The following is a 25,503-nucleotide window of genomic DNA, read 5'->3' on the forward strand; positions in this document are numbered from 1 at the left end:
AAATTGTGTCAAATTATACAATTTTTTGTTTGTTTTTTTGGCCATATCTCACCTTTTGTGGGATCTTAGTTCCCTATGAGGGATTGAACCTGGGCCCTTGGCAGTGAAAGCGCCAACTCCTAACCACTGTACTGCCAGGGAATTCCCTCTACAACTACTTGACTTACCATTTTTAAGATTTATCTCTATGGATTCAAGTATCTGTAGCCGATTTATGGCAACTCCAATATTTTATTGTGTAATTATAGGCCAGTTTTCTCATTGTGCTCTAGATAACCATTCAGCCTTTTTATAGTTCTTCCCCTATACAGATATAGCAATGAACTTCCTGTAGTTGTGAATACATGTGGGAGGGGATCTCCAGAGTAACTATACTAATAGGGTGGATTTTCTGGCTAGTAGGGCTTGTGCCAATGACACAAGCCCTACTGAGTGTTTCCCGTTGTTGAACTTTTCACTGGCACATTTTTAGAGGCTCATCACCAGCTTCTTCATGTTAGAAAAGGGAGTGAAATGTTCACATGCCTATGTTATAAATGAGAGAGACGATAATCTGCCTAAGGCTAGCTTGGAATGGAACCATGGTGTCAGATATTTTCATGCTGCTGCTTTTGCTCCACTGTTATGCTCTCTCCTTCTTCACTTGGGACCTTGTAACATTCACCTGCCAACAGTTACTGTTCTCGGTTACCACAAACTCCTGAGAACTTGACGGAGCCTTATTCTGAAGCAGCATTTTTATCCTAAGAGCCACCAGTCCCTTTAGCATTGCTTCTGACTCCATGAAATGTATTCTAAATTTATATCCCTGGCAGTATGGTTACAGTTTTAAAAATACAGGATTTGCCTCTAAAATGTTCTTTGCTATTTCATTGTGAGTTCATCAGACTCCACTGTGAAGCCTTATATGTTTCTATATATAAGAACTCTCCCAAGCTGAGAGGCAGGTTTTAGTGCTGAGGGGCAGGTTTCTCTCAAAGAGAAGAACAAAGCAGAAAGCACAAAGAGAGTAGCAGGCTGGGCACTGCCTCAACAATCAGGAGCATTGTGTAGTCACAACCTCCCTTTGTCACTAAGCAACAAGAAATTGACCTGCTGAGATGCTCCTTCTCCAGAAGTAGCCTGAAAAAGACAAGAGGAAAGTTTATCTTTTCTGCTCCTTTACCGGAAAGATGCAAAGTGCTTTAGTAGGCTCCTGGGTAAGAATGCACTTTACAATTAATCCTAGCCCCTGGCCCTGGGGTAGTACCTGAAATTTGAATGACTCGAGGGAGTAAAGTGAGAAGGGTTTTATCTAGCCTCCAGGCTAGAGGAGAACCCCCCAACTGCCCATTCTTGCTCTGCCTTTCTGTGGGCCCCCTAGAGCTGACCTATTCTTCCTGACACCATGCCCTCTTCCTTGTGTCCTGGTCTCAGGCCTTGATTAGGTGATCCTCTTAGTTCTTTTGCCACCCCATTTATTCCCAGTCTTTTGTTTGATCTTCCCAAACTTCTGTAGTTTGACTGCTCTCTAGACAGGGAACATCTTGAGAGTAAAGACTTTTTCCTTTTAGCCCTATGTCCCATGCCTGGAATACAGTCAAGGCCCAGTAAATACTGTTGAAATAAACTGAATAGAGAGGAAGGTCTGACAGTAGCAGAAGGATGGACAGACAAGTTGGATGACCTAAGCCCTCAGTGGGATGAAAAGATAAGAAGCCTATTTTGATGGCCAGAGGCCAGCTTGGGACAGGTTCTTTCTGCTCAGGGCTGTGACTGTGGAGTGGGCTAGACAGACTATCCTCTCCAGGGAGCGCTGAGAACAATGAGGTCGGGCCACAGGACTTCCCTGGCAGGACATGGTCAACCACGTTGTAAGCCTCATGACATCAGTACAATACAGCTTCTTATACCCCTGATGGGTGCTCATTTCTGTCTTCTGCCAGTCCTTGTCTCTGAAATTCTCTCCAAAAGTATCCACTTTTGGTGAAGTACTTCTTTTGGGAAGTTCATCCGTTGTTCCAGTTTCAGATGGTGCACTATTCTCCCCAGAATAGCAAAGTGTGCGACAAACAGGTGTTCATGACTTTGTCAACAGGTGCAGAATATGGATCAATTTAATCTTTGCTCTTCAGGGACCTGTGATCTTTATTAATGCAGGGAGGACAAGGAAGGAAACTTCCTCTCAGATCCCTCAGGAAAGGACCTCACCACCAGATAGTGTCCCTGTTCTCAAAACTCTGCTCAGTGCTTCCTAAGTCACCCCAACTTAGAACCCATCTGGTTCCCTCCATTACTGAGGTCTTCCCTTGCTCTTAGAATCCATATTCCTAATCCAATCCAGGCCCTGTCCCTCCCTGACCGCCTCACTTCTCTTCGTCTTGCTCACAGTCTTTTTTAGTCAATAAGGCCTTTTTTTGTTGTTGTTTCTCTCTCTCTCTCTCTTTTTTTTTTTTGGTTCTTCCAACACAAGTCTCTCTCTGCCTTCTGAATCTTTGCACTTGCAGTTCTCACACATAGGATGCTCTTTGACTGCTCCTTACGTGGCTGATTCCTCCTCACATTCAGGTACCACCCCCATTGTCATGAGATGCTATCCCCTGCTGCCTGTCACTCTGGATCCAGTCATCAGGTTCTTTCTTTCCTGACTCTAGTCACTTGTCTTACTTCCTCCCTAGAAGAAAGGTTCACAGGAGCCGGGTCTTTCTGTCTTTTCACTGCTGCAGGTTGCCAGCCCATATTAGGATGCTCTAAAGAAAGAGACAGAGGAAGGAAGAGAGGAAGGAGAGGAAGGAGGGAAGGGAGACAGAGAGAGAAGGAGAGAGGGAGGTGAGAAGAAGAAAGGAAGGAATCCTTTGCTTACACACATAACCCTCCCAAGTTGCCCAGCACAGCTGAGGCCAACTGTTCTAATGATGGATGGAGACATTCCTCTGTTGGTTCCTCTCCAGGGTGTCCCTCCTCCTCTGATTCTTTTTATTCTGTCAGGAAAGCCCAGGAAAGGCTTCTAGCCTGGGAAGTCTGAGACTTGGGAGGGGGCTTTGGGTGGGCTTCACCCTCAAGCCTGCCTTGTTACAGCACAACAGTGGCTTCTATGGGCACTACAGAGGCCAATTCAGGAGTGACAGTGCTCGAGAATACCGCCTTGCAGCCAAGCCCCAGCCTCCAGCAGTGTTCCTGCAGCGCTGTCAGGTAGGAAGCAGCCCTGCAAGCAGCTGGGCCACATTCTGCTGCTCTCAGGCCGCAAGAGCAACATCCTTAGCCCAACCACAGCTGAATTGACACCCAAGGCCAGCCTATCCCCAGGACTTGCATTAGGCCTGGGCCCTCGTCCCTGAAATGTCAGATCTTCCCCTGACTGATAGGGTGCATAAGAGCTGGTACTGGGCTGGACAGTGCTGCTCACGCTGTTTCTAAATGGAGGAAGGATCAGGGCCAAGGTGGGATGGGTGATCATGGAGTGAGAGCCTCCAGAACCCAAGAAGTAAGCCTTGAGTTTTGCAGACAACTGTCCTTCAGCATGAATTCCTTGATGCCCTAAAAGTCAGTGGCCTAGCTCACAGTCAGCCTCATAGTCCAGGGGCTCAGGAATGAGAAGGAAGCCTCCTCTGATCAGGAGAACAGCATGAAAAGTGGCAGGTATCCACCCCCATTGGCTTCCTTAGTGCCTCCAAAGGTAAAGAATCTGCTTACAAGGCGGGAGACCCAAGTTTAATCCCTGGGTCGAGAAGATTCCCTGGAAAAGGGCATGGCAACCCACTCCAGTATTCTTGCCTGGAGACTCCCATGGACAGAGGGGCCTAGCAGGCTGCAGTCCATAGGGTCACACAGAGTCAGACACGACTGAAGCAATTTAGTTAGCACACATGCATGCACACATTCACCTCCATGTGTGATCAAGGAGGACTGGTAGGAGTGATGGCAGAAGTGGCCTAGAGTGGCTGCAAGAGGCTCCCGGATAACAGGAGAGGGGTGCTGGACTCCTATGCCCTCCATGCTTCCAGGCCTAGAGACAAGGAGAGAGCGCTGAGCGTCAGTGAGTGGCCCAACAGCAAAAAGCCCACTCAAAACGGGAGCACTCAGGAGTGCATTCATATACAGGGGTAGGTGTGGGGGCTTCAGGGGAAGGCAGTCTCACAGAGTGGTAACAACCAAGTGGCCAGTACTGCTGGGCCTGAAGGGGCAAGAGGAAGGCATGGCTTCTAGAACCCAGGACAGAGTGGTGTGGAGAGGGCCATCCTGAGAGAAGTGGTAAGACACAGGCAAGGGAGGGCTGTCCTGAAAGGGAGCCCAGAGAAGAAAGATCTCCTTCCTCTCCTCCATCTCCTCTCTGGCTTCCTTTCAGGTCTGAGGGAAGTCAGCCTGGTGAGAACTGAGTTCACATCAGACTCCTGGGAAAGAGCAGGGTGGAGGGAGGGACCTGGAGGTGTGCCTGGAACCTGCCCCGCCCACTGCAGCTTCTTGCTTCCGGCCTCCAGCCAGGTCCTACTCGCTCTGCCATCTGGATTCGCTACAAATTGCTTTCCCAGGCCAGGAGCAGGGTCTTGGAGTCTGCCATGCCGCAGAGCCTGAGCTTCCTCACCGTGCTCAGTTGGAAGGGCTGTCTGTCACTGCATACTGAGCCAGGCCCAAATGCGACTCCAGACTGCCAGTCTGGAGCCACCTCCCCCGAGAGAATGATGAGATCTGGGCAGCGCGGGGACAGAGGCAACCTGGGCACGTCCTGCTTGGTGTCTGTAGTAGCCCTCAGCGGTAGTTCTCATCCCAAAGACCTGAATGTCCTCTCAACCTGTCCCCCCAAGAACAGAGTAGGGGACATATTTGGGGACCTGTTTTGATTAAAGTCAAGACTAGTTATATGCTGGCATTATCATCAACCCCAAATAGCATGATCTATGTGTCTTGGGCTTTAGGTTGTACAAATGCCAGGTCTCCTGACTCTAGATCTAAAGCTGTTTTAATTAGTGGAACTGCTCTGGGAAGGTGCACATTTTTTTCCCCCTTATTTGCTGAGAGATACCAGGTGTCAGCTAGCTGACTGCAGCTATTCTTGTTGAAAACCTTTCCAATATGTGGCATCCATTTACCTTTAGTTTGGGGCAGATATGAATTTTGTCATTCAGATGCAAGAAAATTCTTTTTTCTTTTTACTCTTTTTTTCTTCTAAAGCAGATTAATTTATTTCTAGCCTTCACCTGCCTGACTCTTGGGAAATGTAATCCTGGGCTTATTTGTTCTCCAGGTCAGACCAGAATGCCAGGGCCTCATGGTTGGAGGCAGGTCCTGTCATACCGTGATTGCTGTGTGTCCCTGTCTCTGCCCCATCCCCACCACACCTCAGTCTGCCACAGAGCTCCGCCCCCCCAACTCAGTAGCCCCCTAACTGCATGCTGTTCAGCCTCCACAGGGCCTCCTAGCCCTCCCACAGGCAAACACTGACCCATCCAGGAAACCTACTTCTCCCCCAAGGGCTCTTCAGCTTGTATCCTAGCCCAAGCCCTACCTGCTCAGAGGCCATGGGCTTTACTACCCGAGTGGAAAAGGAGCCCTTGGTGGTTTAGAAGCAAAGATGCAGGTGAAATTCTCCTTGGGGACAAGAATACTCTGAACTGCCTGGGCGGAGAGGAAATGACTGCACTTTTCACCAGGCTCCCACAGTTGTGAGAATAAAACTCAAGTCAGTGGGAGTTGATAGATTATCCTGTCACTGTAAGAATAGTGAGTTTCCAAAGTCAGAGCTGCCTTCAACAGCCGAGGCATCCACATTCTAGGGCTGTGTACAGTTCCATAGCTAAGAATAGAGATGCAGGAAGAATCGGGGGAGGGGGCAGTTGGAATATACCCCAGACCCCCAGATTTTTTAATTGAAATTTTTATTGAGATGACTGTAGATTCATAGGCAGTTGGAAGAAGTTGTAAAGAGAGATCCCTTTTATGACTCGCCCAGTTTCCTCAGTGGTAACATTTTGCAAATCTATAATAGACTATCACCATGAGGACATTGACACGGATGTAATTCACCTCTCTCATTCAAATTTCCCATTTGTGTGTATTAAGATCTATAAAGTCTTGGAATTCCCTCGTGGTCCAGTGGTTAGGATTCCATGCTGTCACTGCTGAGGGCCCGGGGTTCAATCTCTGGTTGGAGAGCAAAGACCCCACAAGCCATGTGGTGCATCAAAAAAAAATCTATAAAATCTTTTTTAAAAATAATTTTTATTGGAGTATAGTTGATTTACAATGTGTTTCTGCTGTACAGCAAGGTGAATCCATTACACACGTATATATATCCACTGTTTAGATTCTATTCCCATATAGGTCATTACAGAGTATTATTTAGAGTTCCCTGTGCTATATAGTAGGTTCTTTTTTAAAATAATATTATTTTAAAAAACCATTTATTTATTGGACTGTGCTGTGTCTTACAGCATGAAAGATCTTACTAAAAACAAAAAACCTTTGATCTTTATTGAAGCATGTGAAAGTGAAAGTCACTCAGTCGTGTCAGATTCTTTGCAACTATACAGTCCATGGAATTCTCCCAGCCAGAATACTGGAGTGGGTAGCTGTTCCCTTCTCCAGCGGATCTTCCCAACTGAGGGAGTGAACCCGGGTCTCCCACATTGCAGGTGGATTCTTTACCAGCTGAGCCACCAGGGAAGCCCATGAATACTAGAGTGGGTAACCTATCCCTTCTCCAGCAGATCTTCCTGACCCAGGAATTGAACCGGGGTCTCCTGTGTTGCAGGTGGATTCTTTACCAGCTGAGCTACCAGGGAAGCCCCTCACTGAAGCATGTGGGATCTTTAATTGTGGCATGGGAACTCTTAGTTCCCATGTGAGATCTCATTCCCTGACCACGGATTGAACCCAGGCCCCCTGCCTTGGGAGCTCAGAATCTTAGCCACTGAACCACCAGGGAGTCCCTGTCCTTGTTCATTGATTTAACAGCAAATATGTATTGAGCACAGTGCCAAGCTCGGTGCTGGAGTTACAGATGTGAGTAAGACACACCTTACCCATGAGGCACTTGTGTTCTAGTCAGGGGCATCAGATGAATAGCAACATATATAGTCATACAATGTGTTAGAAGGTGAAAAATGCAGGGTTGGGGCGATGGAACTCTAGTGGTCAAGGAAGGCCTCCCAAGTAACAGGTGAGAGGGAGTCATGGCCAGCCAGGAGAAGAGTCCCAGGCAGAAGTAAGAGGTAGTTCAAAGGTCTGAGGTGGAAGTAGCTAGAGTGTTTGAGGAGCATTGAGGATGCAGTGTGGCTGGAGGTAGTGAAGAAATCAATATCATGTGGGTCTCATGGACCACTATGATGACTTTGACTTTTATAAACTTGAGAAATTATTGATTTTTGGCAAACCAGGAGTGTGATCTGACTTACGTATTAAGAGTTATTTTACCTGCTAAGAGTACAGTAGGCTGGAGGGGAAAGGCTGGAAGCAGGGACACCAAGTGGGAAGCTCTTGCAGTATTCAGGCATCAGAAGAATGTGGCTTAGACCAGAGAAGGCAGTGGCCATGATGAGAAGTAGTCTGATCTGGGTACATATTGAAGGAAGTATCAATAGGATTTCCTGGCCCACTGGATTCAGGGTATGAAAGAAAAGAATCAAGCGGCCTCTGGGGTGTTTGGCAAGATCTAACTGCCATGACCTGAGCTGGGGGAGCCTGTCAGTGGGGTGGTTTTGCGAAATGATCCAGAACCAAGACATGTGTTTGGAGATGTCTGTTAGACATTTACATGGAAATATGGAGCAGGCAGTTGGCTAATTAGTCTGAAGTTCAGGAGATAGCTCAAGCTATCAAGAAAAATGTCAGTTTCCAGGTAGTATAATATTTAGGGCCAAGAGCCTGGGTCACTGATGAGACACTAAAAGAGGAGAGAGCTGGAGCCTAGTCGTGAACGATCTAGGGTTAAAGGCCCGGTGTGAAACTTAAAGTGCTGCCCCACTGATGAAGGATGTCCGGTAAGATGCCTCAGCCCCTCTCTCAATCAGAGACCCCAAAGGCTTCTGCTTTGAGGGCAAGTGCTGGGATGAGATGTTCCAGGAATAAGCTGTTGCTTTAATTTGTATCTGCCTTTTCAAGGTGTTGGCAGTTTAGGGGTGGTGGCTCCTGGCAACTTCTCTCCATTATGGGACCTTCAAATAGCATATTAGGGACAGCTAAGCATCATTTTCCCCCATTCACCCTCTTTCTTTCTGTCTTTCAAGGAGCCACCACAGCAACACTTCTTCTCCAAGCATGACAACCGCACTTCCTTCGATAAGGTGAGTGCTGGAGAGAGGAAGAACAATGGGCAGCCCTCCAGCCTAGGTTGAAATTGAGGTAGGGTGGAGGGGATAAGACCTGGTGGGCAGAGCAGGCTCCTTTATCCAGAGGAGTGTTTGTCTGCCTGATAACCTCTTTCCTCTGGCAAACAGCCATTCCCCAAACAGAGGTCCCTCTGCTTTGGCTTCCTCCACATTTGCCTGAAAATGTGCAAATATCCTAGGGCTACTGACTTTCTGGGGCTCCATTCACTCTGGAATGGAAGGCATGGCTGGGATGCAGTTCAAAGAGTCTGGGGTACAGGCCAGGGAGGCCAGGCATCACCAGGCCTGCTGGGGTATAGGAGGGGCCCAAGGAATCACCTGGTGCGAAGACTGTGGGCTAAGGGCCCGTACCGTTGAGAAGGGCCCCTACTGCCTGCTGCAGGGAATCGGAAGGCGGAAAGACTTGGAGCGCCTGTGGCAGCAGCATACCTTCCTGCGCTGGGCACCCTGTGAACTGGAGTTGCGCCAGCCGCGGCCCCTCGAATCCTCCTACCAGACCGAATTCCGGTCAGGGCCAGGACTCGGGGACCTCCCCCAGCGCCTTGTCCACTTTGTGCAGATCCAGCCTCTCCGCGTTAACACCACCTACCAGCAGAATTTCTGCCAGCCATCCCGGGGTGGCCACTGTGGCAGCGACAACATGGGCCCCCAGACCCCAGTCACCGACCCACTGCCTGACCTCCCGGGGATCCCCAGACCCAAGCTGCTGCAGCATTATCTTCACGCTGGGGTCTCTGAGTGTCTAAACTGGTCCAGAACATTAAACAAGGATGGCTGACCCAGAGGTCTGTGCTTGCAGCCCGAGAGGTCTCAGAGGCTGGAGAACAGTAAGATGGGCCCTCCGCCTGCCTCCTCTGTTGCTTGTGCCGTGGCACCTTGTGCTAACAGCCCAGGCTAACGGTCCATGAGGGTTACCTTGGACACAGCATGTGGGTTCCAGGACCCCAAATCCGTTCTGGCCACAAACCCAACCATGAACCTCCTGCAATCAGTATGGTTGCAGGGAAAGCAGAGTCAGCAGTCCCTACTGGTGGGCAGCAAAGAGTGGAGGAGGAGGCCAGGGCTGGCAGCTTTGCTTCTTCTGGGAGGCTACTGCCTCCAGGGCATCTGGTGAGTGGCCACACTGCCATGCCTAAGAGACAGCTTCCCCACAGTTGGTACAGAGGGACCCAACCCCCACTGGACCCCCACCCCCACCACGGAGGTGATGCTGTGTGACATGGATCTGGAGATCATCTTAATTCTATGGTATTTGTTCTGTGAGCTCTAACACCCAGGGCAGTGGGAGAGGGTGGTCATCCAAGTCACAGAAGAGGAGCGCGGCTTTGGTGGGGCTGAGACACACACCAGAACCCTTTGAGGGCTGAGGCCAGATCCTAAAGGCTCCTCTAGACCCTCATCCCTAGGAAAACTGAGGTCCCCAGAAGAGAGCCAGGGACACAGGGATAACATAGGAGTCCACAGCAGAGGCCACAAGCCGGAGTTAGCAGCACTTTTACTTCCACATCTGAACCCCCGGGTCCTCACAACAGCCCTGTGAGGTAGGCAGGGCAGGAAGGTCCCCGAGGTCCCCATTTACAGATGAGGATGCTGAGGCACAGAGAGGTGAAGTGACTTGCCCGAGGTCACACAGCCAGCAGTGTGAAGGGCCCACAGTCAATGTTCTTCTGGCCCTCTGGAGGTCCCCACATCGACGCCTACACCCCTCTGTGTTCCCGCCCTCTCTGAACTCTTCTGGGTCTACGGGGGCCTTCCAGGCAGGCTGACAGCGAAGAGTTTTCAGGAATAGCCATTGGGGTGGGCCTGATCAACTCCAGGCAGGCACCGAGCCGTGGGGCAGGAGGCCAACTCTGCCCTCTCCCACTTCCCAGTTGGTCAGAGGCCCAGTAATTTCCAGAGCAAGGGTGGAGCTGGGCATCATGGTCCACGAATGGATGGGAGTAAAGGTAGGTCGAAGGGTCTGTGTGTCCTGTGCTAAAAATGAAGGCCACCCCCACGGCCCAGGGGCAGCATCTCAAGTGCCCCGGCCTGTGCCTCCCTCACCCCACAGAGCCACAGTGAGCTTTCTCAGCAGCGAAAGGAACCACAGACACCTGCTCCTGGCACAGAACTGCTCCTGTGGACAGGTCCCATCAGGCACTCAGACCCCATCGCGCAGACACAGGGCCTCCACAGCCTGACTGGGACCCTGGGCCACACCCCCGATGGCAAACAGCCGAGGCCCAGCCTGCAGACTAGAACAGGAGCAGCGGGCTGTGGGCATAGCTGGCAGTGCCTCCCAGCGGCGCCGTGCCAGGCTGAAGCCCTCTACAGAGCCCAGGGGACACGGCTGGTTTCCTGCCAGAAGGAGACAGAGCATGTAAAGGGCACAGGCTGCAGCGGCTGTAGCTCGTTTGCTCCCTGAGCCCACAGCATGGCCCAGCATACGCTGCCCCAGGATGGGATACCCAAGGCCTTGCTACCCGTTGCCCCCACTTCATTACTCATTCATCTATTCATTCACATTCCTACTTCTCCATTCATTCAGTGGTCATTTGTCCTGCTTCTATCTTCTGGGCCCCTGCCGCTACAGAACCCACAGTTAGGTGCTGAGAGACACCCCAAAGGCTGAGCCAGGTAGACTACCCACTGACTGGTTGGGAAAGGAAAACTCATAAAGTCCTGACCCCTGGAGTACCTAGAGAAGGGCAGGAGGTGGTGCTCATGCGGAGGGCTACTGCTTCCTGTCTCGGGCTCCCCTCCTATCCCAAGCCCCACAGAGACTTACCAAGGCCCCCAATGGCCACAACGTGGTCCCCAAGCGAGCCGACCACAAAGTCAGCTCTCTTGTCCCTCATGCGCAGGCTGCGGGGCAGCTTGGTCCAGGAGCCTGCAGGAGAGGTGAGGAGGTGAGGGCTAGCCCCCTCACGCACTCTGCACCCCTCCATCCCATGGAGAGTGGGAGGGTAGCCCACACCAACCACTGCTCACCATGCTCCAGGTCGAACATCTCCACAGTGTTGACAAAGTGTGGGCGGGAGTAGAAATTGTGGGGCCCGGGCTGCTGCAGGCCACCCAGGCTAAAGACGCTGCCTTCGGCCATGGCACAGCCGGCAAAGGCCCGGCGGCTGGGCAGGCTTGGGTGTCGGGTCCAGGTACGGGCCTCCAGATCAAAGGCCTCAAAAGCAGTCACTGGGAGCTTGCCCTGGCGGCCCCCTGCCAATGGAATTGGGGCACCTGGGAGGCGGCCCTAGTCAGGGTGGGCCTGGCAGGCCCTTCTTTTACCAGGTTGCTGAGCCTTTACCACTGCCCGCCCCAGCCACCCATACCCAGCTGTGTGCATACCAGAGCGTGGATCAACCCCAAAGATCCTTAGGCACTGGGCTTTGGTTTTCCAGCCTTAGCAGGGCCACTGAAAGAGCCTCAGAGCAACCCTGACTCAACCCAACAAAGCTGCTCTTGTCCCACCATTCCAGACTAACCTATAGGGATAAATTTGAAGCTTCTGGACTTCAAACCACTTTGGCACATCCCCAGGTCCTTACCCAGGACATAGATCTTGTTTCCATGCAGGAAGGTAGAGGCCCCGTAGCAGGGTGTGGGCATCGAGGGCAGTGACAGCCAGCAGTCCCGGCGGGGTTCATACACCCGAACCTGGGCCTGGGGGGCCGTGTCAGGGCCCATTCCCCCCAGTGCATACACCATACCATCTGCAGAGAAAAGAGTAACACAGACTATCCCTGGGCCTGGCCACAGTCCTCCACCCTGACAATTGCCCTGGTCAGGCCTGGGGGTGGCTTGGGGCACACCTATTTATGGTACCCCTCTCTAGCAGCAGAAACCCTTCTGCCTTCGTGGTGTGGGGGCTGGGAGAGCTAGGATCCCCACTCTGGCCAGGCCCTCTTCAAGTGAAGAGCAGGAGGCAGTTGATCTAATTATAATCTGTCTCCGTCTCCCTGGAGACGCTATGGCAACCAAGTCTGGCATCCAAGCAGGACCGTGGTCAGACCTGGAGGCCACAAGGTGGGAATTACCATGGGGGAAGGGGGGGAGTGGTTTAAGCCAGGGGTGGGGGCCATATGGAGATCTGTTAAACAGAGAGCTCAGACTGGGGAGAGGGTGTGGGATCAGCTGGGGGACTGGGAGAAGGAGCCTGGGCCTGCAGGATGAGGGTCCTGTCCACGAGCCTCCTGCGAGCACTTTTGTACCCTGTCCTCTCACTAGAGAAGGTTCTTGCCCCGTGACAGCCTCAGAGTCAGCTGGGGGCAAGTCTGAGGGCCTCGGGGAGATGGCCAGTCAGCTAAGGGCTTCCATGGCAACTGCCTCCAGGCCAGCTTGGCTTTTGTCCATCTCCATCTCCCAGGTTTGTTTGTGTGGCGCGAGGAATTTAAGCACTCGCTGGGCTCTGAGCCAAGGCCCTGGTCCCCTCCTCCCCTCCCAGACTATTTATAACTATGGGAGCTATTGGGCCACCCCTTCTGGTCTCTCAGAGAGGAGGAATGGGGCAGGGAGGCGGCCTGGCCCTCCCGTCATGCTGGCGGCTAGCCAGGGCTCTGAGTCCCACCTCACAGCTGGAAAACTCAGTCAAGCCTGCTGCTGGCCCAGCTCAAAGCTGGGTAGGGAAGGCTACAGGAGGCAAATCCATGTCCAGAGCACCTAGGCAAAATGTACAGCTCCCACCCAGCCTCTGAAGGTAAAGGGACCAAGTCAGGAAAGAATGGAGGCTACTGGGGCACCTGACAGACCTTCCCTGGGAGGCGACTCACCTCTCTCCACAGTTGCAACCCCCATGGCAGCCTGAGGGAGAGTGGCCCGACGCTCCCAACGGCCCTCGTCAGCCAGGAAGGCCTCCACAGCAGCTACTGGACTCTGGCCCTCATCCACACCGCCCACCACTAGCACCTGCTTGCCCAGTACCACAGCAGCCGCGCCAGCCCGGGCAGTGGGCAGGGGCGCCAGTGCCACCCACGTGTGCGAGGCCATATCCAATGTCTCGGCAGTGTCCAAAGGCAGTCCAGCCCGGCCACAGCCCCCCAACACAAGCAGGTGCCCATCCTGGAACGCCACTGTGCCATATACCCGGCAGGTGGGCATGGGTGGGAACACCTGCCAAGCAAAGGCCCGGCCTCCTCCTGTAGCCATGGTGTTCACCTATAGTGGCAGGCCATGCTATCTGCTCAGGCTGCAGGCCTCAGTGAAAGGCATGATGGGGCCTCATCTTGACTCTAAGGGGGCTATAACGGAGTGTGGGGCCAGTCCAGGGACTTGGTCTTCACCTACAGAAGAGACGGAAAATGAAGAGTCAGAGCCACTGACCAGCCCCCCAGGATACTGATGAGCACCCTGGCCCCAAACTGCTTGGGAAAAGCAGAGGGAGGACCCACCCCCACTGGCTACCACACTGTTGTGGATTCCCTCCCGGAGTGGGAAGGAGGGCAGTCTCCCAATTACCCAGGCAATTTCCCCGCTTCCTCTGGGGCTTGAGGAACTCTCCTCCCATACCTTGCCCTCACCTAGCTGCTCCCTGGTTGAATCTAGGTCTAGGTGGGAGGTAAAGTAACTAGAATAGGACTTTCCACACTAGCCCCGTTCCCTTCCCCTCAACAGTCCACACCCTGGTGCTCTGCATCGGTGGAGTTAGACTGGACCCTCCCCCTTACTGGCTTCCAGGGTGCTCTGGACAGCCACTGGGGTCTCCCACCTACTGCCAAAGATCAGACTCGGTATCCTTACATCCCGTTTGAGAATCATCCCATAGAGTCCGTCCATTCCTCAACAAAAGACCAAGATCAGGGTCCTGGAACCGGGAGGGGAGGGGCTGGAGGCCAGAGTCCCACATTTCGCCTCAAGGTCTATCCTCAGGGGTCTGCCCATGCCCGGTCCCCGGGGACCTGATGTCCGGAAAGGGGAGGAGGGTGATTTGGGAACCTAGGAGCACTGCACTCTAGGTTCCCTGAGTCCAGGGCGTTGCCAGCAGAAATGGATAGCTGGACTTTACAGCAGACCCCCAAGTTCCCAGTCTTCTCCTTTTCCAAGGGGGGCCATATTCCTAGGACCCCTGGCGCCAGGGCCTCCTGGCCCCAAACTTCCAGCTCGGGTAACGGGGGCGGGTTGGGGGGGGAGGGGGGCGGGTCCTGACGAGCGTGTTTGGGGCTCTACACCCCGCGCCCCAAACTTCCCCTGAGCGCAGCTCCCACGGGACTCACCGGCCCGGGCTCCGGCGCCGCCGGGCGCAGGGTCCACGGCTCTGGCTCCGCTGGTGCCGGCTCTGGCTGGGGCTGAGGCCGGGCTCCGGCGGGGTTCAGGCTCTGCTCCGGCGCGGGGCGGGGCTGGACGGGGTCCGCCCCTCGTCCCCCCTCGCGACTCGGGAAACCCTTCCCCCTGCTTTAACCCTGCACCTGCCGTGGCCGGAGCAGGGCGCACCGACCTATGGTCACCGGCACACGGGTGAACAGACAGACGGACACGTGGACACTGGGCCTGCCCAGGATTTGGGGTCCGAGCTCGGGCAGCGGGGAGAAAGGAAGCGGCGATGGGCCTCACGACACGTGTAGAATGCGGGCGGTTCTGAGCGGGACCCAGCCTGGGAGCACCCGCGAAGGGTCCGACCGGGAGAACCTGGGGAATTAGGGAGCGGGCGCCCGCCCACCGCTACTGCGCTCTTAAGAGCCCACGACAGGCTTTGCGGCGGCGCCCCCTTGAGGCCTCTTAGGGAAAGGCCTGGGACTTGGCGGGGGCAATGGCTGGGTCTCCCTTCCCCAAGCTCGGACAGGGCACAGAAGAGGTTGTCTGATGCACATCGAGGCTAGCCGTGGGTGGAGGAGCAGAAGGTGCCAGCCTCAGTACTTGACAGGCCCTTCCACAGGTCTGGGTGGGGACAGTTTGTGTGGGGGAGTGTAACTGAGCAAAGGATGAAGAGTCAGAGGCCACAGACCTCCCAGTCAGGTTACTCTGGGCTTATTCCGTGGGGCCTAAGGCCTGGGCTACTCTGGGACCCAAGGCACTTTGTGACTGTCCATCCTCACGGTCCTGTGCCTGCCTCTAGCCAACTCGGGGGTCAGGCCAAAGCAAGTTGGTGTGACAGAGGCCGACCTACCTTAGACCCAGACCCCGGCTCATCCTATCTTCTCAGCATTAAGAGTACTGGCTGAGTCTGTGAGCTGGGGCCCATTTGTACAGGTCAGTGGTCACCTAAGAGCAGAGGTCCTCATGGATGTTTGTGCTTGCTACCATCCTGTCCCTATTTTATAAACAGTCTGCCTCATTTTCCCCAGAAGCACACCTGGAGACTGAGACACAAATGCACATAGTTAATGTGGGCAATGAGGACAGGAAGCGCCAGCAGAGAAGTGGCAAGAAGACAGGGAAACCAGCCAATTAAGGGTGTGTCAAACAAGTTCCCACTCTGGGCAACAGGGACCAAATCCTGCTGGGGACTCTGGGAGCCAGCACAGAACATGGGCCTCACATTATTGTTCCAATCAGAGCAAGGGTTGCTAAGGTACTGATTCTCAAACCTCCATCAGAAATGGGCTGAGAGGAGCTCCGGGGCATGAATACCTTAGCCTGCCTTCTCCACGACCAGAGAGTCTTCAGTCCCTTTCAGGGCCTGGCAGATGAAGTTAGAGGGCCGGCAGGGAAATGGTGCCAAGGCTGGTTACAGATCCTGGTAGAAGGCTTCCATCCTCCCACTCCATTCTCTCAACATGCTCCTCACTCAAACCACTGGTACCTTCCTCCTCAGAGTATTCACACTCTCCTGCACACCCTCTCACATTTCTCACTATTCCCTTTCCAGGCCTCTTCCCCCTCTCCTTTCCAGCAATTAAGCACATGAAAGCGTCCTACCTTTAGCTCCCTCCCAGCACCCGAAGTCCCTCCAGTGTCCCCTTCCTTCCAATCAAACTCTTGAAGTCATCTTCTCTTACAGGTTCCACTGCCTTAACGTCAACCTTATATCTACTACCACTGGTCCTCAAAACTTGGTCTTGCCAAAGTCACCAGGGCACACCATAAAAAATGGGGGAGGGGCTCTGTGATCTTTTTCGTAACTGAAATTTTGCTGGCATCTTCAAAGCTTCACCCCTTGTGACCTTGGCTTTCTCCTGTTTCTTGTTCTGCCTCTTGGAGTCTTTTACAGGCCCTGCTTCCTCTCCCACCCTAGGAAGCGGCTCCTCAAGACCCAGCCTTAGCTTTCCTCCTTGGCACACAGACTCCCTCCTGGGGTGATCCCTTCAAGACCAGTGGCTTCCTTCACATCTAGATCTTCACCACATCTCTGCTTTGGTGGATATGGGTCTAGGGGCCATCACTCAGGGCTAGAAAAGATGCCAAATGGAGGGACTTCCCTCGTGGTCCAGTGGTTAAGAATCTGCCTTGCAAAGCAAGGAATACAGGTTCAATCACTGCTCAGGGTACTAAGATCCCACATGCCTCAGAGCAACTAAGCCCATGTGCCATAACCAGAGAGTCCATGCACCACAACAAGAGCATGACACAACGAAGATCCTGTGTGCCGGACACAAAGCTAAGACCTGACACAACTAAGACACAGCTAAGACCTGACACAGCCAAATAAATAGCTAAAAGATGCCAAGTGGAAAGCAAGGGCTGGATCCTGGGATGACCCTGAAGTCTCTTCAACCTCATCTCATCTGATCCCAGTCAGCATCCACCAGAGTCTAGGTCAAGTCAGACTTGGTCCTGATGAATGATCCCAGAGAGCTCCATCCCAGATATATTGGGTGCCAAGAGGCAGAAGGATCAGCCTCCCCTCAGAGAACTAGACCCCAGACCACTTTCCCTCAGCCATACCATTCCCCTAGTTCTAATGTCTGGAAGGGATACAGACTGGGGATGGACCTACCCTTTTTTGTCCTCCATTTTGCACTGACTTCTAGACTGGACATCACTAGAGATGTATCTTCTTTTCGGGACACATCTAGGCCCATGCCATCCCTGGAGGCTGGGCTCTGCTTCTTCATGGAAGTGGATTCTGTTTACACAGGCCTGGCCCCACTTGCATACAGAGGGCAACACTGCTGGCTCTGGAGAAGCTGTGGAAGAGAACTTGGGCAGAAGGTGAGGCTGAATTAGTCCTAAGAATGAACAGTTAATTCTCAACCATGGATGGGGCAGAAATGGGGCTCACGCACAGTTGGGGACTGAGAGTGCTAAGGTGGGACTTCCTGATTGCACCCTCTGAAACCCTGGCCTTTGAGAGCCCACAATTTCCTTCTCTCTACCAACACAAGGGGACTAGAAGCATTGACTAGAGGAGCAGGAGAGTTTGCATTTCCTGCTGGATATATTGGCTATGCTTAAAGGCACAAAGGACCCCAACCACCAGGGCTGAGGTCCTGAGGTGCTTAGGGGCACAAGGTTAGGCCTAGGATGGAGTGTTTTTCTCTTTAGGGGTGCCCAGACCCCTCTGTATAGGCAGAGAAACATAGAGTAGCCAGAGGATCCTGGGGTTTTATGGGGAATGAGGAGGGCTATTAACCAGTGCCCAGATGAAGCATCCAGACACCCTCTGTGACTGCCCATAGGCTTCTAAAAGCACCTCTGCCCCTCACACTCCTGCACAGGCTCCCAAAGGTTTAGAGCGGTCCCTGCTGCCACCTCCTTCAGGAAGTCGTCTCTGGTTCCTATTCGTCCGGCTCCTAGACTTTGGGGGAAACGGGGGTCTCGGGGGGTCAAGGGTCATTAGGGCGGGCCAGGTCCCGGAAGCGGAAGCGCGGTGACTTCCGGTGCGCAGCAGGCGGCCATGTTGGATCAGCGAAGGCGGTGCAGAGGCGCGTCCTGGGTCCCCGCGGCGTCGCCGGTAGGTTGGGGCCGCGGGCCTAGCCACGCCGCGGAGGGGCCGTCCGCGAGGCGGCAGGGCGGTGGGCCGGGTGGCCGGCTCTTTCGGGACCAGCGCCCTCCGGTGGCCGGGATGAAACACCCCCCCCACCCCGTGCCCAGAGACCCCACCCTCGGGCTGTGCGACCCGGTCGGGCTCCCACTGCCTACCCGTACATTTCGCTGCCTCCAAGGTCCCCCGCGTCAACTCTCGGCTTGGGCACCAGGAACGCGGACTCCCAACCTGAGGCCCCTGATCTTCCCTACCCCGGTTCCGCTTGGATGGGGCTGCTCTCGTCCCGCATTTGTCATCAGTTTCCCCTGCCGGCCCCAGGGATAGTTGAGAAATCAAGGGTCGGGCTGCAGCCTCTGTTTTCCGGAGCCTTTTGGAAAGCCCAGAAGACCCCTCCCAAGGGCCCTGGCCAATCTGGGCGGAAGAGCCCCAATTTACCCCCAACATCCTTATTGTACAGTTCACAGTTCTGGGAACTACCCCCCTTGGCGGGGGTGGGGGTGGGGTAATAAAAGAACCAAAGTCATGTACAGGGACTGTACTTGGAGAATGGCCTCCGGAGAGGGGAAGTGCCTGAGACACCTGAGGATCCAAGAATATTTCCAAACAAAGGGCCCCAGGGCACTTCCTCCAGGGAGTTCTGAAACTTCTGCTCCATTAGGGTGGAGGAGGAAGCTGCACAGACGCACCTCCTGGCTCCAGGGACCTGCCTGATCCCAGCTGATCTTTTAATGCTCCTGTGCAGCTGCGGAGCTCCCTCTGGGACCCCTCAGTGCCGGATTGGGCTAGATTATTAGTCCTGATTGACGGCCTGCAGCTTCTTCAGAGAAGCCTGGGACAACTTGGTTCTTGCCAGAAGCTCCAAATGGGCAGTATCAGATCTCTTGGGCCCACTTTATTAAGCATCTTACTTGGAGTCTGTGGCTCCCACTGTCAGACTTTGTGCTCTTGGTCTGGCTGCCTGGCCCCAGGCTGCCTGATTGTCTAGTTGTTGTTCAGTCAGTTAGTCGTGTCCAACTCTTTGAGACCTCATGGACTGCAGCACGCCAGGCTTCCCTGTCCTTCATCTTCAGAAGCTTGCTCAAACTGAAGTCCTTTGATTGTCTAGAGATAATTTATTAGTACCTGCTACTCATCATCTTTTTCCTTTCTGTTGAAGGAGAGGCTGGCTCTTTCTCTGGGGTTGCTCTCCATGGCTCTAGTACTAGGAATTGTACCTCTGAGTGCCTTGGCTGGGAACTCTGAAAGCCAGAAATGGTCATGAATTTGGGGTGTGAGTCTGGGCCCTTAGGCTGACATTCAAGCAGCGTTCAAAGCTTGAACTGCACTGCTTTCCCTGGCTTTTCCAGCTGACCCTCCCAGCCCTGACCACAGATTCAAGTCACAGCAGGTTTGCCCTACTCTTTCTCATTTCGAAGCCATTGCATTGGCTCTTCCCCTTTTTGTACCATCTCCACGTGGTCCTTTCATGTTCATCACTCACATGCCACATGGATATTCCTCTTGGGAATCCTTCTGTTGGCAAGCTGAGCTGTATGCCAATGTGCGTCCCAAGAACCTTAAGGGTATCTCTATCTTGCCTTCTATACAGGGCTCCTGGCAGACAGAGGTATTTACCTGTATTCCCAGTGTTGAGTTTAGTACTAGGATTTTGGCCAAACTCAGATCTTTCCAGGGGCCCAGTAGTAGGTTGGATAGCTCTGATTATGGGCATGTATCCTGAAGAAACTGTTTGACCCATATGAGTTCACCACCTACCTCCCAACGCACGCTTCACCTTGGTAGGTGGAAAAGCTTGAGGTTTTGCTCTATGGAGTGTTTGTCTCACTGTGACCAGGCCCCTGTGTGTCCATGGATATTATGAATGCTGGCCCTGATTGACCTGTCTGTCCTGGCCCCTCTCATGGTGCCCTTCTTGACTCTCTTCCTCTTGCCTTGGAGGTGCCAGCTGCTGGTTTGTGGATCCCCAGGCAGACCTGTAGTGCCTAATGCCATGAGCGTGGTGGTGCAGCATGTGGAGGAGAAAGCTGTGCACTCCTGGTCACGGATCTCCACGGCGGGGAAGAAGGCCTTGGAGGAAGCGCTGCTTGTCTTCAACCCCATGAGCCAGGATCTCAGTGCCACTGAGGCCCAGCTTGTGGCCTTCCTGCAGGGCCTGCGGGATGATGGCTTCCAGCCTACTATCCTGCGCAGCGGCGATGTCTATGGCTATAGTTCGTGCACAGCCAACCCTCCAAGCCAGACAAAACTTCAGGCTCGTGCCCCCACCCCAGCTGCCACATCACCTCCAGCCAGTGCTCCCCAAACTGCCGTGCGGCTGCCTGCGGGCCGGGCCACGCTGCTCCCCATGCCACTGTCTGGCAGGCTGGCCAAAGCGTCCACCCCAGGCCTCGCCAAGCATGCTACCACCAACCTGCTGCTGAGCTCCCTGAAGCAATCAAGTGCCGGCCGTGCCCAGGGTGCGGCGGTGGGCTTTCCCACCCACCTCTACCCAGGTGTTTACCCTGCCATGCGACTCTCCGTTGTCCTTGAGGCCCTAGTTCCCATCAAAACTCCTGTGGCCTGCTTGGGTGCCAAACCCAAGGCGCAATCACTGCAGCTGTCTCTTGGGGACTCCCCCCTGAAGGTGAGGAAAGGTCCAGGGAAGAGGCTGGGGAATGCCCAGCTCAAAGCTCCCAGAAAAGCCACAAGCAAGGGCTCCAAGTGTCTGGCTCAAAGAGGCCCCAGGTCTGGACCCCGACAAGGCGCTGGGCTCCAGAGCAAGACCTGCAAAGTCACTGGGTCTCTCGGTGGCCCACGAGTGAAAGATGGCAGTGCTCTGGGCACGAAAGCGGCTCAGGCCAAAGCTGCCTGTGCCCAGGCCAAGGTGGCTCAAACACAGGCCACAGCCACCCAGGCCCGGGCCAAAGCCAAGGCTGTGCGGGCCAGGGCCAAGGCTAAGGCAGCTCGGATCAAGGCCAGAGAAGTGCGGGCCAGGGCCAAGGCCAAAGCAGTGCAGGCCAGGGCCAAGGCCAGAGAAGTGCAGGCCAGGGCCAAGGCCAAGGCTGTGCGAGCCAAGGCAAAGGTGGCTCGGACCCAGCCCAGGGGCAGGGGCAGGCCAAAAGGGTCTATTCAGGGCAGGACTGCAAGGAGCAGCCGGAAAAGCCGCCCTGAGACTGTGGGGCAGAAGAGGAAAAGAACAGAGGAAGCAAAGGACCTTTCTCCCGCAAGAGAACACGGCCTGGGCCCCGATCCCCTAAGGTGCAGCTCGGACCTGGAACAGCAAGGCTGCTGAAGTTCAGGGCCATCAAGGTGGACAGACTGGCCTCAGATGACGAGGTGCGGCAGCAGGCTCAGCGGATCCTCCGTGTGAACCTTTCCCCTGTAATACGACTGCCGCCTTTGCCACCACACTCAGCACCCTGACTCCTTGACACAGCAGTGTTTGGGGAAACCAAGCCCTGTTGTGTGTGTGGCCAGCGACACAGTGTGCAATGCACATGGATTCCACAAGCCCGAGGACTCCGGGTGCCTCTCCAGGGCCCTGAGGGCCACTGACCTCCTTGCAGAGACTGGAGGAGGTGGGGTGGGGGGGCAGACGGGAGGGGCGGTCTCATGGCGCAGCGCACTGTGATTTATTCTTCAAGTTGTATGTCTGCTGTCCACCTATCACGTTTTATACCTTTCCACCTTCCAGTCTCCCCGCCTGCCCTTTCTGGTCTTTTTCGCATATGTGACTGCTGGGAGGCCAGCTTGAGCGGATAGGAAAAGTAGCCCCAGGAACAAGGATGCCAGAGAGGAGCCTGGTAGCCTGGGGAACGTCATGGGTATGAGTGAAAGGGGGGCGGCCGAGCCACTCAAGTGGGACACCTCCCCTTGGGGCTGCCCTGGTGTGTTGCCCAGATAGGTCCCTTGGAGGAGGACAGCAGGTGACTACGTGGGGCAGCTTGCAGCCACAGGTTTTTAGTCCAGGGAACGGGTGGTGCAGACAGCTGGCCTTGTCTACTGTGGCTGAAACCTTGGGGCCTTGTCGGGGCTTGTCTGGGGCAGGGCCAGGCCTAAATGGGCTGAAGTACTTCTGCCTGTTCTCTGTTCTGCTCCTTCCAGGAGAGGGTCTAGCTTGAATTTCCCCAGTTGGTGGCAAGGGGTTGGGGGTTGAGTCAGAGGTCAGGGTGGCTCTGGGTTGTAGGGCCAGAGTCTCCTCACTGACCAGGACACTCTTGGGTGGGTGGAGTGCTGTGATTGCTGAGCCTGGAAAGTTTGCACACTGCTTCTCTCTGTACTCTGCCTGGGTTCCAAGTGCTCCGTTTCCAGGTCCAGTCTCAGCACGTTTTCCAACGGGGGCTTGTGCGTTTCAGACATTATTGGTTCTGTCTGCTTTGGAGAGGGGGCAGGGCCCTGGGCCCTGGACAAAACTAGCTCCCTGCCCATCTGCCAGCCCTTCACTGGCTGCCCAGCCTGAAAGGCAGCGTCTGGGGCTGGTGGGGAGGGGGACACATTCCCCAGAGGCTCCTAGAGAACAGCCTTTCAGGGCTGGGGTGGAAGCTCATTTGAATGAGAATCAGGTCTTTTCTGCTATTTGAATGAGAATCAGGTCTTTTCTGCCCGTGTGGGTTAGTCTGAACCGCGGCCCCACTAGGCCCCACTAGCGCCAGCTGCGTTGGATGGCGGAGAAGCTCTGTGTGCCGCTCGCCCTCCCCACCCTCCGTCTGCATCTGGTGGCCGCCATTAATATCCTGTCCCCATCCACGGCCTCCCTTGGTTTCTCCGGCTCTGGGGACCTCCCTGCTCCCAGCTGCGCCGTGGCCCCACCCTGCATGCTCCCTGGCTCTGATAGCCTTGCGTTCAGCTACCATGTGAGTATGGGTATGGGACTGAGGGCCGCACTCAGATCCTGGGGACGGCCCAGCTAGGGCCCCACTCTGCGTCCTCTTTCTCAGGCCTGATGCTGGCTCCCACTGCCCAGGAGCCCCAGCCGGGCTAGGCCCCCTTCTCTTAGCCCTGCTGCTGCTGCTGCCACCCATGGGTGAGAGATGAGTCTTTTTCCCTGAGAGCCTTTTGGAGGGGGAGGAGAAATCACCAGGCTTTCCTGGGGGATGGGGTGAGGTGGGGGGAGGGTACCCCTAGGATCTCTACTCAGACCCTGCCCCCTCCAAGTCCCGGCTCCCAGAACAAGTGCCCAGGAGGTACCAGACATGATGCCTCCTCCCGGCTGCTCAGGTGGCAACTGCCACCCACCTACTGGCAACCTGGTTATTGGCCGTGGCCAGAGCCTTCGAACCTCATCTACCTGTGGCCTCCATGGCCCTGAACTCTACTGTGTTGTCAGTAAACTACAGGTAGGGAGAAGGGTATGGCCTCTGGAGGTGGTATCTTTGGGTTTTTTGGACAAGTTCAGCTCCCATGGGAGTTCAGGTCATTGCTGTGAAGTTTTGGAGGCGGGTAGGGGCCAACCATACACTTTCTGCTGAGTAACTCTCCTCAGGCGCTTCTCCAGGACTCTGAGAATTGCTGCTTTTGTGATTCTCGGGATGGGAAAAGCCATGGCATTGAGAATGTGGTCTCCCGGAGTGACCCTGATGGCAGAAAGACCTGGTGGCAAGCAGAGAGTGGTGAGGGTCCTCGTGTGCCCCTGTGTGCAGGTCTGGGCTCGGGTCAAGGCCTGGCCACTGAGCAGCCCTTGTGGTTACAGGTGTTGAGAATGTCACCATCCAGTTGGACCTAGAAGGTGCCTTTTACTTTACCCACCTCATCATGACTTTTAAGGTGACCCAGTGCCCCACCCTGAAGTCTTATTCTCTGCCTCCTGATCCTAACCCGATGGCCACCACTGATGGGTACCCCTGGTGACCCAAGGACCCTCTCTTGTCCCCAGACATTCCGCCCAGCAGCTCTGCTCCTTGAGCGCTCAGTGGACCATGGCCACTCCTGGCATGTGTTCCGCTACTTTGCCCACAACTGCTCAGGCCTCTTTCCTGGGATCCCTCCTGCCCCTGGCCGCAGAGTCAGTGACCTCGTCTGTGACCAGCGTTACTCAGACATCGAGCCTGCCACTGAGGGAGAGGTCAGGCCCAGAGGAAGGAGGGTGGGGCCCTGGCGTGAAGCCAGAGGCTCAGGCTTGCTTCTTCCCAGGTAATTTTCCAAGTTCTGGACCCAACCTTTCTGGTGGAGAACACAAACAACGCGGAGATTCAGGGTAACTATCCCACGGTCAGTCCTGGATTCCTTGTGTGTCAGGAAAACCAGAAACCTACCTGTGGGAGGAGAGATCCTGCCTAAGTTTGTGCACTAGTGGGGCAGAGCGGCAGGCAAACCAGCTCAGCCCCCCAGTGATTGTTTCGCAGCCTTGCCGCATCCTGGTCCTTTACTGTGGCCCCTGTCAGGGCTCCCCATGCATGTCCCGTTAGTGCTCCCCATACCTGTGCCCAATGCATAGGGACCAGCATGCTAGCAGTTTATATTTCTGCCCCATCACTGAAGTCCTTTGTGAGGAGGCCCTACTGTGGTCCCCATCACTCCTGGCCCTGCCAGACCAATCTTTTTCCCCCACCTCTACTTGTATCACACTGTACCCCGTAAACTGTGAGCCACTGTCCCTGTTCCCCATCACAGCCCCTTCATGGTCCTGTCTGCCCTCCCACCCCGCCTTAGTTTACTGCATTCCGGAAGCTGCCACCAGGTGGTGCCATCGCGTCTCTGGGTGGGATCTCTTCCTTGTGAAATAAATCTTGTTAAAGGACAAGAGAAACATAACATAACCCAGCAGGGCAGCCCAGAACCAGGCCAGGAGAGGGCCAGAACAGGACGACAAACCCCAAAGTAGCTTTTTATCTATGTTCTACGATCTCCACCCACCTTGACTTACTTAGATTATTACCAGCTACTGGGCATGCATGTGCACACACACCTTTCACCCTTCTAAGGCCTAGAGCGTGTTCCTCTGATGAGAAGAAAAGGGACCTCTGGCAAAGAGATACAGGAGGTGGCCTTGGCTTGGTAACTGAGTTAAGCTGTGTAGAGAAAGGGGGCCGTGGACCCGTGGAGCCCCACTGTGGGCCTGGCATCTGGGCAGTGCTCAGTGGAGAGGATAGACAGGGTAACTGTCTTGGAGCTCACATAACAAATAAGATGGGCAGTCAATAAATACACATACCGCAAGTGGTTTGGCTGGGTGAAGACCTGATCTCTGAGTCTAGTGACAGGCTGGGGAATGGGGTCCTTTACTGCACTGGGGAAGCAGGTTTCCCGTATCTAGTGATACTGGAAAGGGGTGTCCAGGGAGCAGTGGGGTGTGCCTGTCTCAGCCCCGGGGTGATGGCAGGTCTGATGCAGCGCAGAGGTGGGATAATCGCCACTGGGATGTGGTCATCCTAAAACGGTATACTCAGG

At 54.5% G+C, this 25,503-nt stretch overlaps 3 protein-coding genes across 5 annotated transcripts; 2 read left to right on the top strand and 1 right to left on the bottom strand.

Annotated features, from left to right (window-relative positions):
• The first annotated feature begins 1,172 nt into the window (after positions 1 to 1,172).
• CIMIP7 (ciliary microtubule inner protein 7) lies at positions 1,173 to 9,081 on the top strand. The gene is made up of 4 exons (XM_005909370.2): positions 1,173 to 1,199; positions 3,058 to 3,171; positions 8,202 to 8,258; positions 8,665 to 9,081. Exons 1-4 carry the CDS (start codon positions 1,173 to 1,175, stop codon positions 9,079 to 9,081), a joined length of 615 nt encoding a protein of 204 aa, XP_005909432.1.
• A 681-nt stretch (positions 9,082 to 9,762) lies between these two features.
• KLHDC8B (kelch domain containing 8B) lies at positions 9,763 to 16,132 on the bottom strand. Of its 3 annotated transcripts, none has more exons than XM_070359403.1 (6): positions 14,489 to 16,132; positions 13,049 to 13,558; positions 11,828 to 11,992; positions 11,274 to 11,519; positions 11,071 to 11,172; positions 9,763 to 10,640 (listed from the first exon to the last, which is right to left on the bottom strand). In XM_070359403.1, exons 2-6 carry the CDS (start codon positions 13,422 to 13,424, stop codon positions 10,444 to 10,446), a joined length of 1,086 nt encoding a protein of 361 aa, XP_070215504.1. In that variant the 5' UTR covers positions 13,425 to 13,558; positions 14,489 to 16,132; the 3' UTR covers positions 9,763 to 10,443. The 3 variants fall into 3 exon arrangements, with proteins under 3 accessions (XP_070215504.1, XP_070215505.1, XP_070215507.1); XM_070359404.1 differs by lacking the exon at positions 14,489 to 16,132 and adding an exon at positions 14,016 to 14,312; XM_070359406.1 differs by having other exon boundaries at positions 9,764 to 10,640; positions 11,274 to 11,498; positions 14,489 to 16,109.
• Positions 16,133 to 18,025: 1,893 nt separating this feature from the next.
• Positions 18,026 to 22,218, top strand: CCDC71 (coiled-coil domain containing 71). Its single transcript, XM_014482806.2, is given in 3 exon segments — positions 18,026 to 18,105; positions 20,077 to 21,338; positions 21,341 to 22,218. Coding segments are annotated over 2 exon segments (1,410 nt in total). The 5' UTR covers positions 18,026 to 18,105; positions 20,077 to 20,128; the 3' UTR covers positions 21,541 to 22,218.
• The last annotated feature ends 3,285 nt before the right edge of the window (positions 22,219 to 25,503 follow it).

This window comes from Bos mutus, chromosome 22, assembly GCF_027580195.1.
Source record: "Bos mutus isolate GX-2022 chromosome 22, NWIPB_WYAK_1.1, whole genome shotgun sequence".
Taxonomy (NCBI): Eukaryota; Metazoa; Chordata; class Mammalia; order Artiodactyla; family Bovidae; genus Bos; species Bos mutus.

Coding starts and splice junctions, on each gene's coding strand:
- KLHDC8B (XM_070359403.1), bottom strand. CDS start 13,424: ATGGCTACAGGAGGAGGCCGGGCCTTTGCTTGGCAGGTGTTCCCACCC. Junction 11,520..11,827: donor AAACAAGATCTATGTCCTGG/GTAAGGACCTGG, acceptor GCCGCCTCCCAG/GTGCCCCAATTCCATTGGCA. Junction 11,173..11,273: donor GATGTTCGACCTGGAGCATG/GTGAGCAGTGGT, acceptor CCTCTCCTGCAG/GCTCCTGGACCAAGCTGCCC.
- CIMIP7 (XM_005909370.2), top strand. CDS start 1,173: ATGCAAAGTGCTTTAGTAGGCTCCTGG. Junction 3,172..8,201: donor TGTTCCTGCAGCGCTGTCAG/GTAGGAAGCAGC, acceptor CTGTCTTTCAAG/GAGCCACCACAGCAACACTT. Junction 8,259..8,664: donor ACCGCACTTCCTTCGATAAG/GTGAGTGCTGGA, acceptor ACCGTTGAGAAG/GGCCCCTACTGCCTGCTGCA.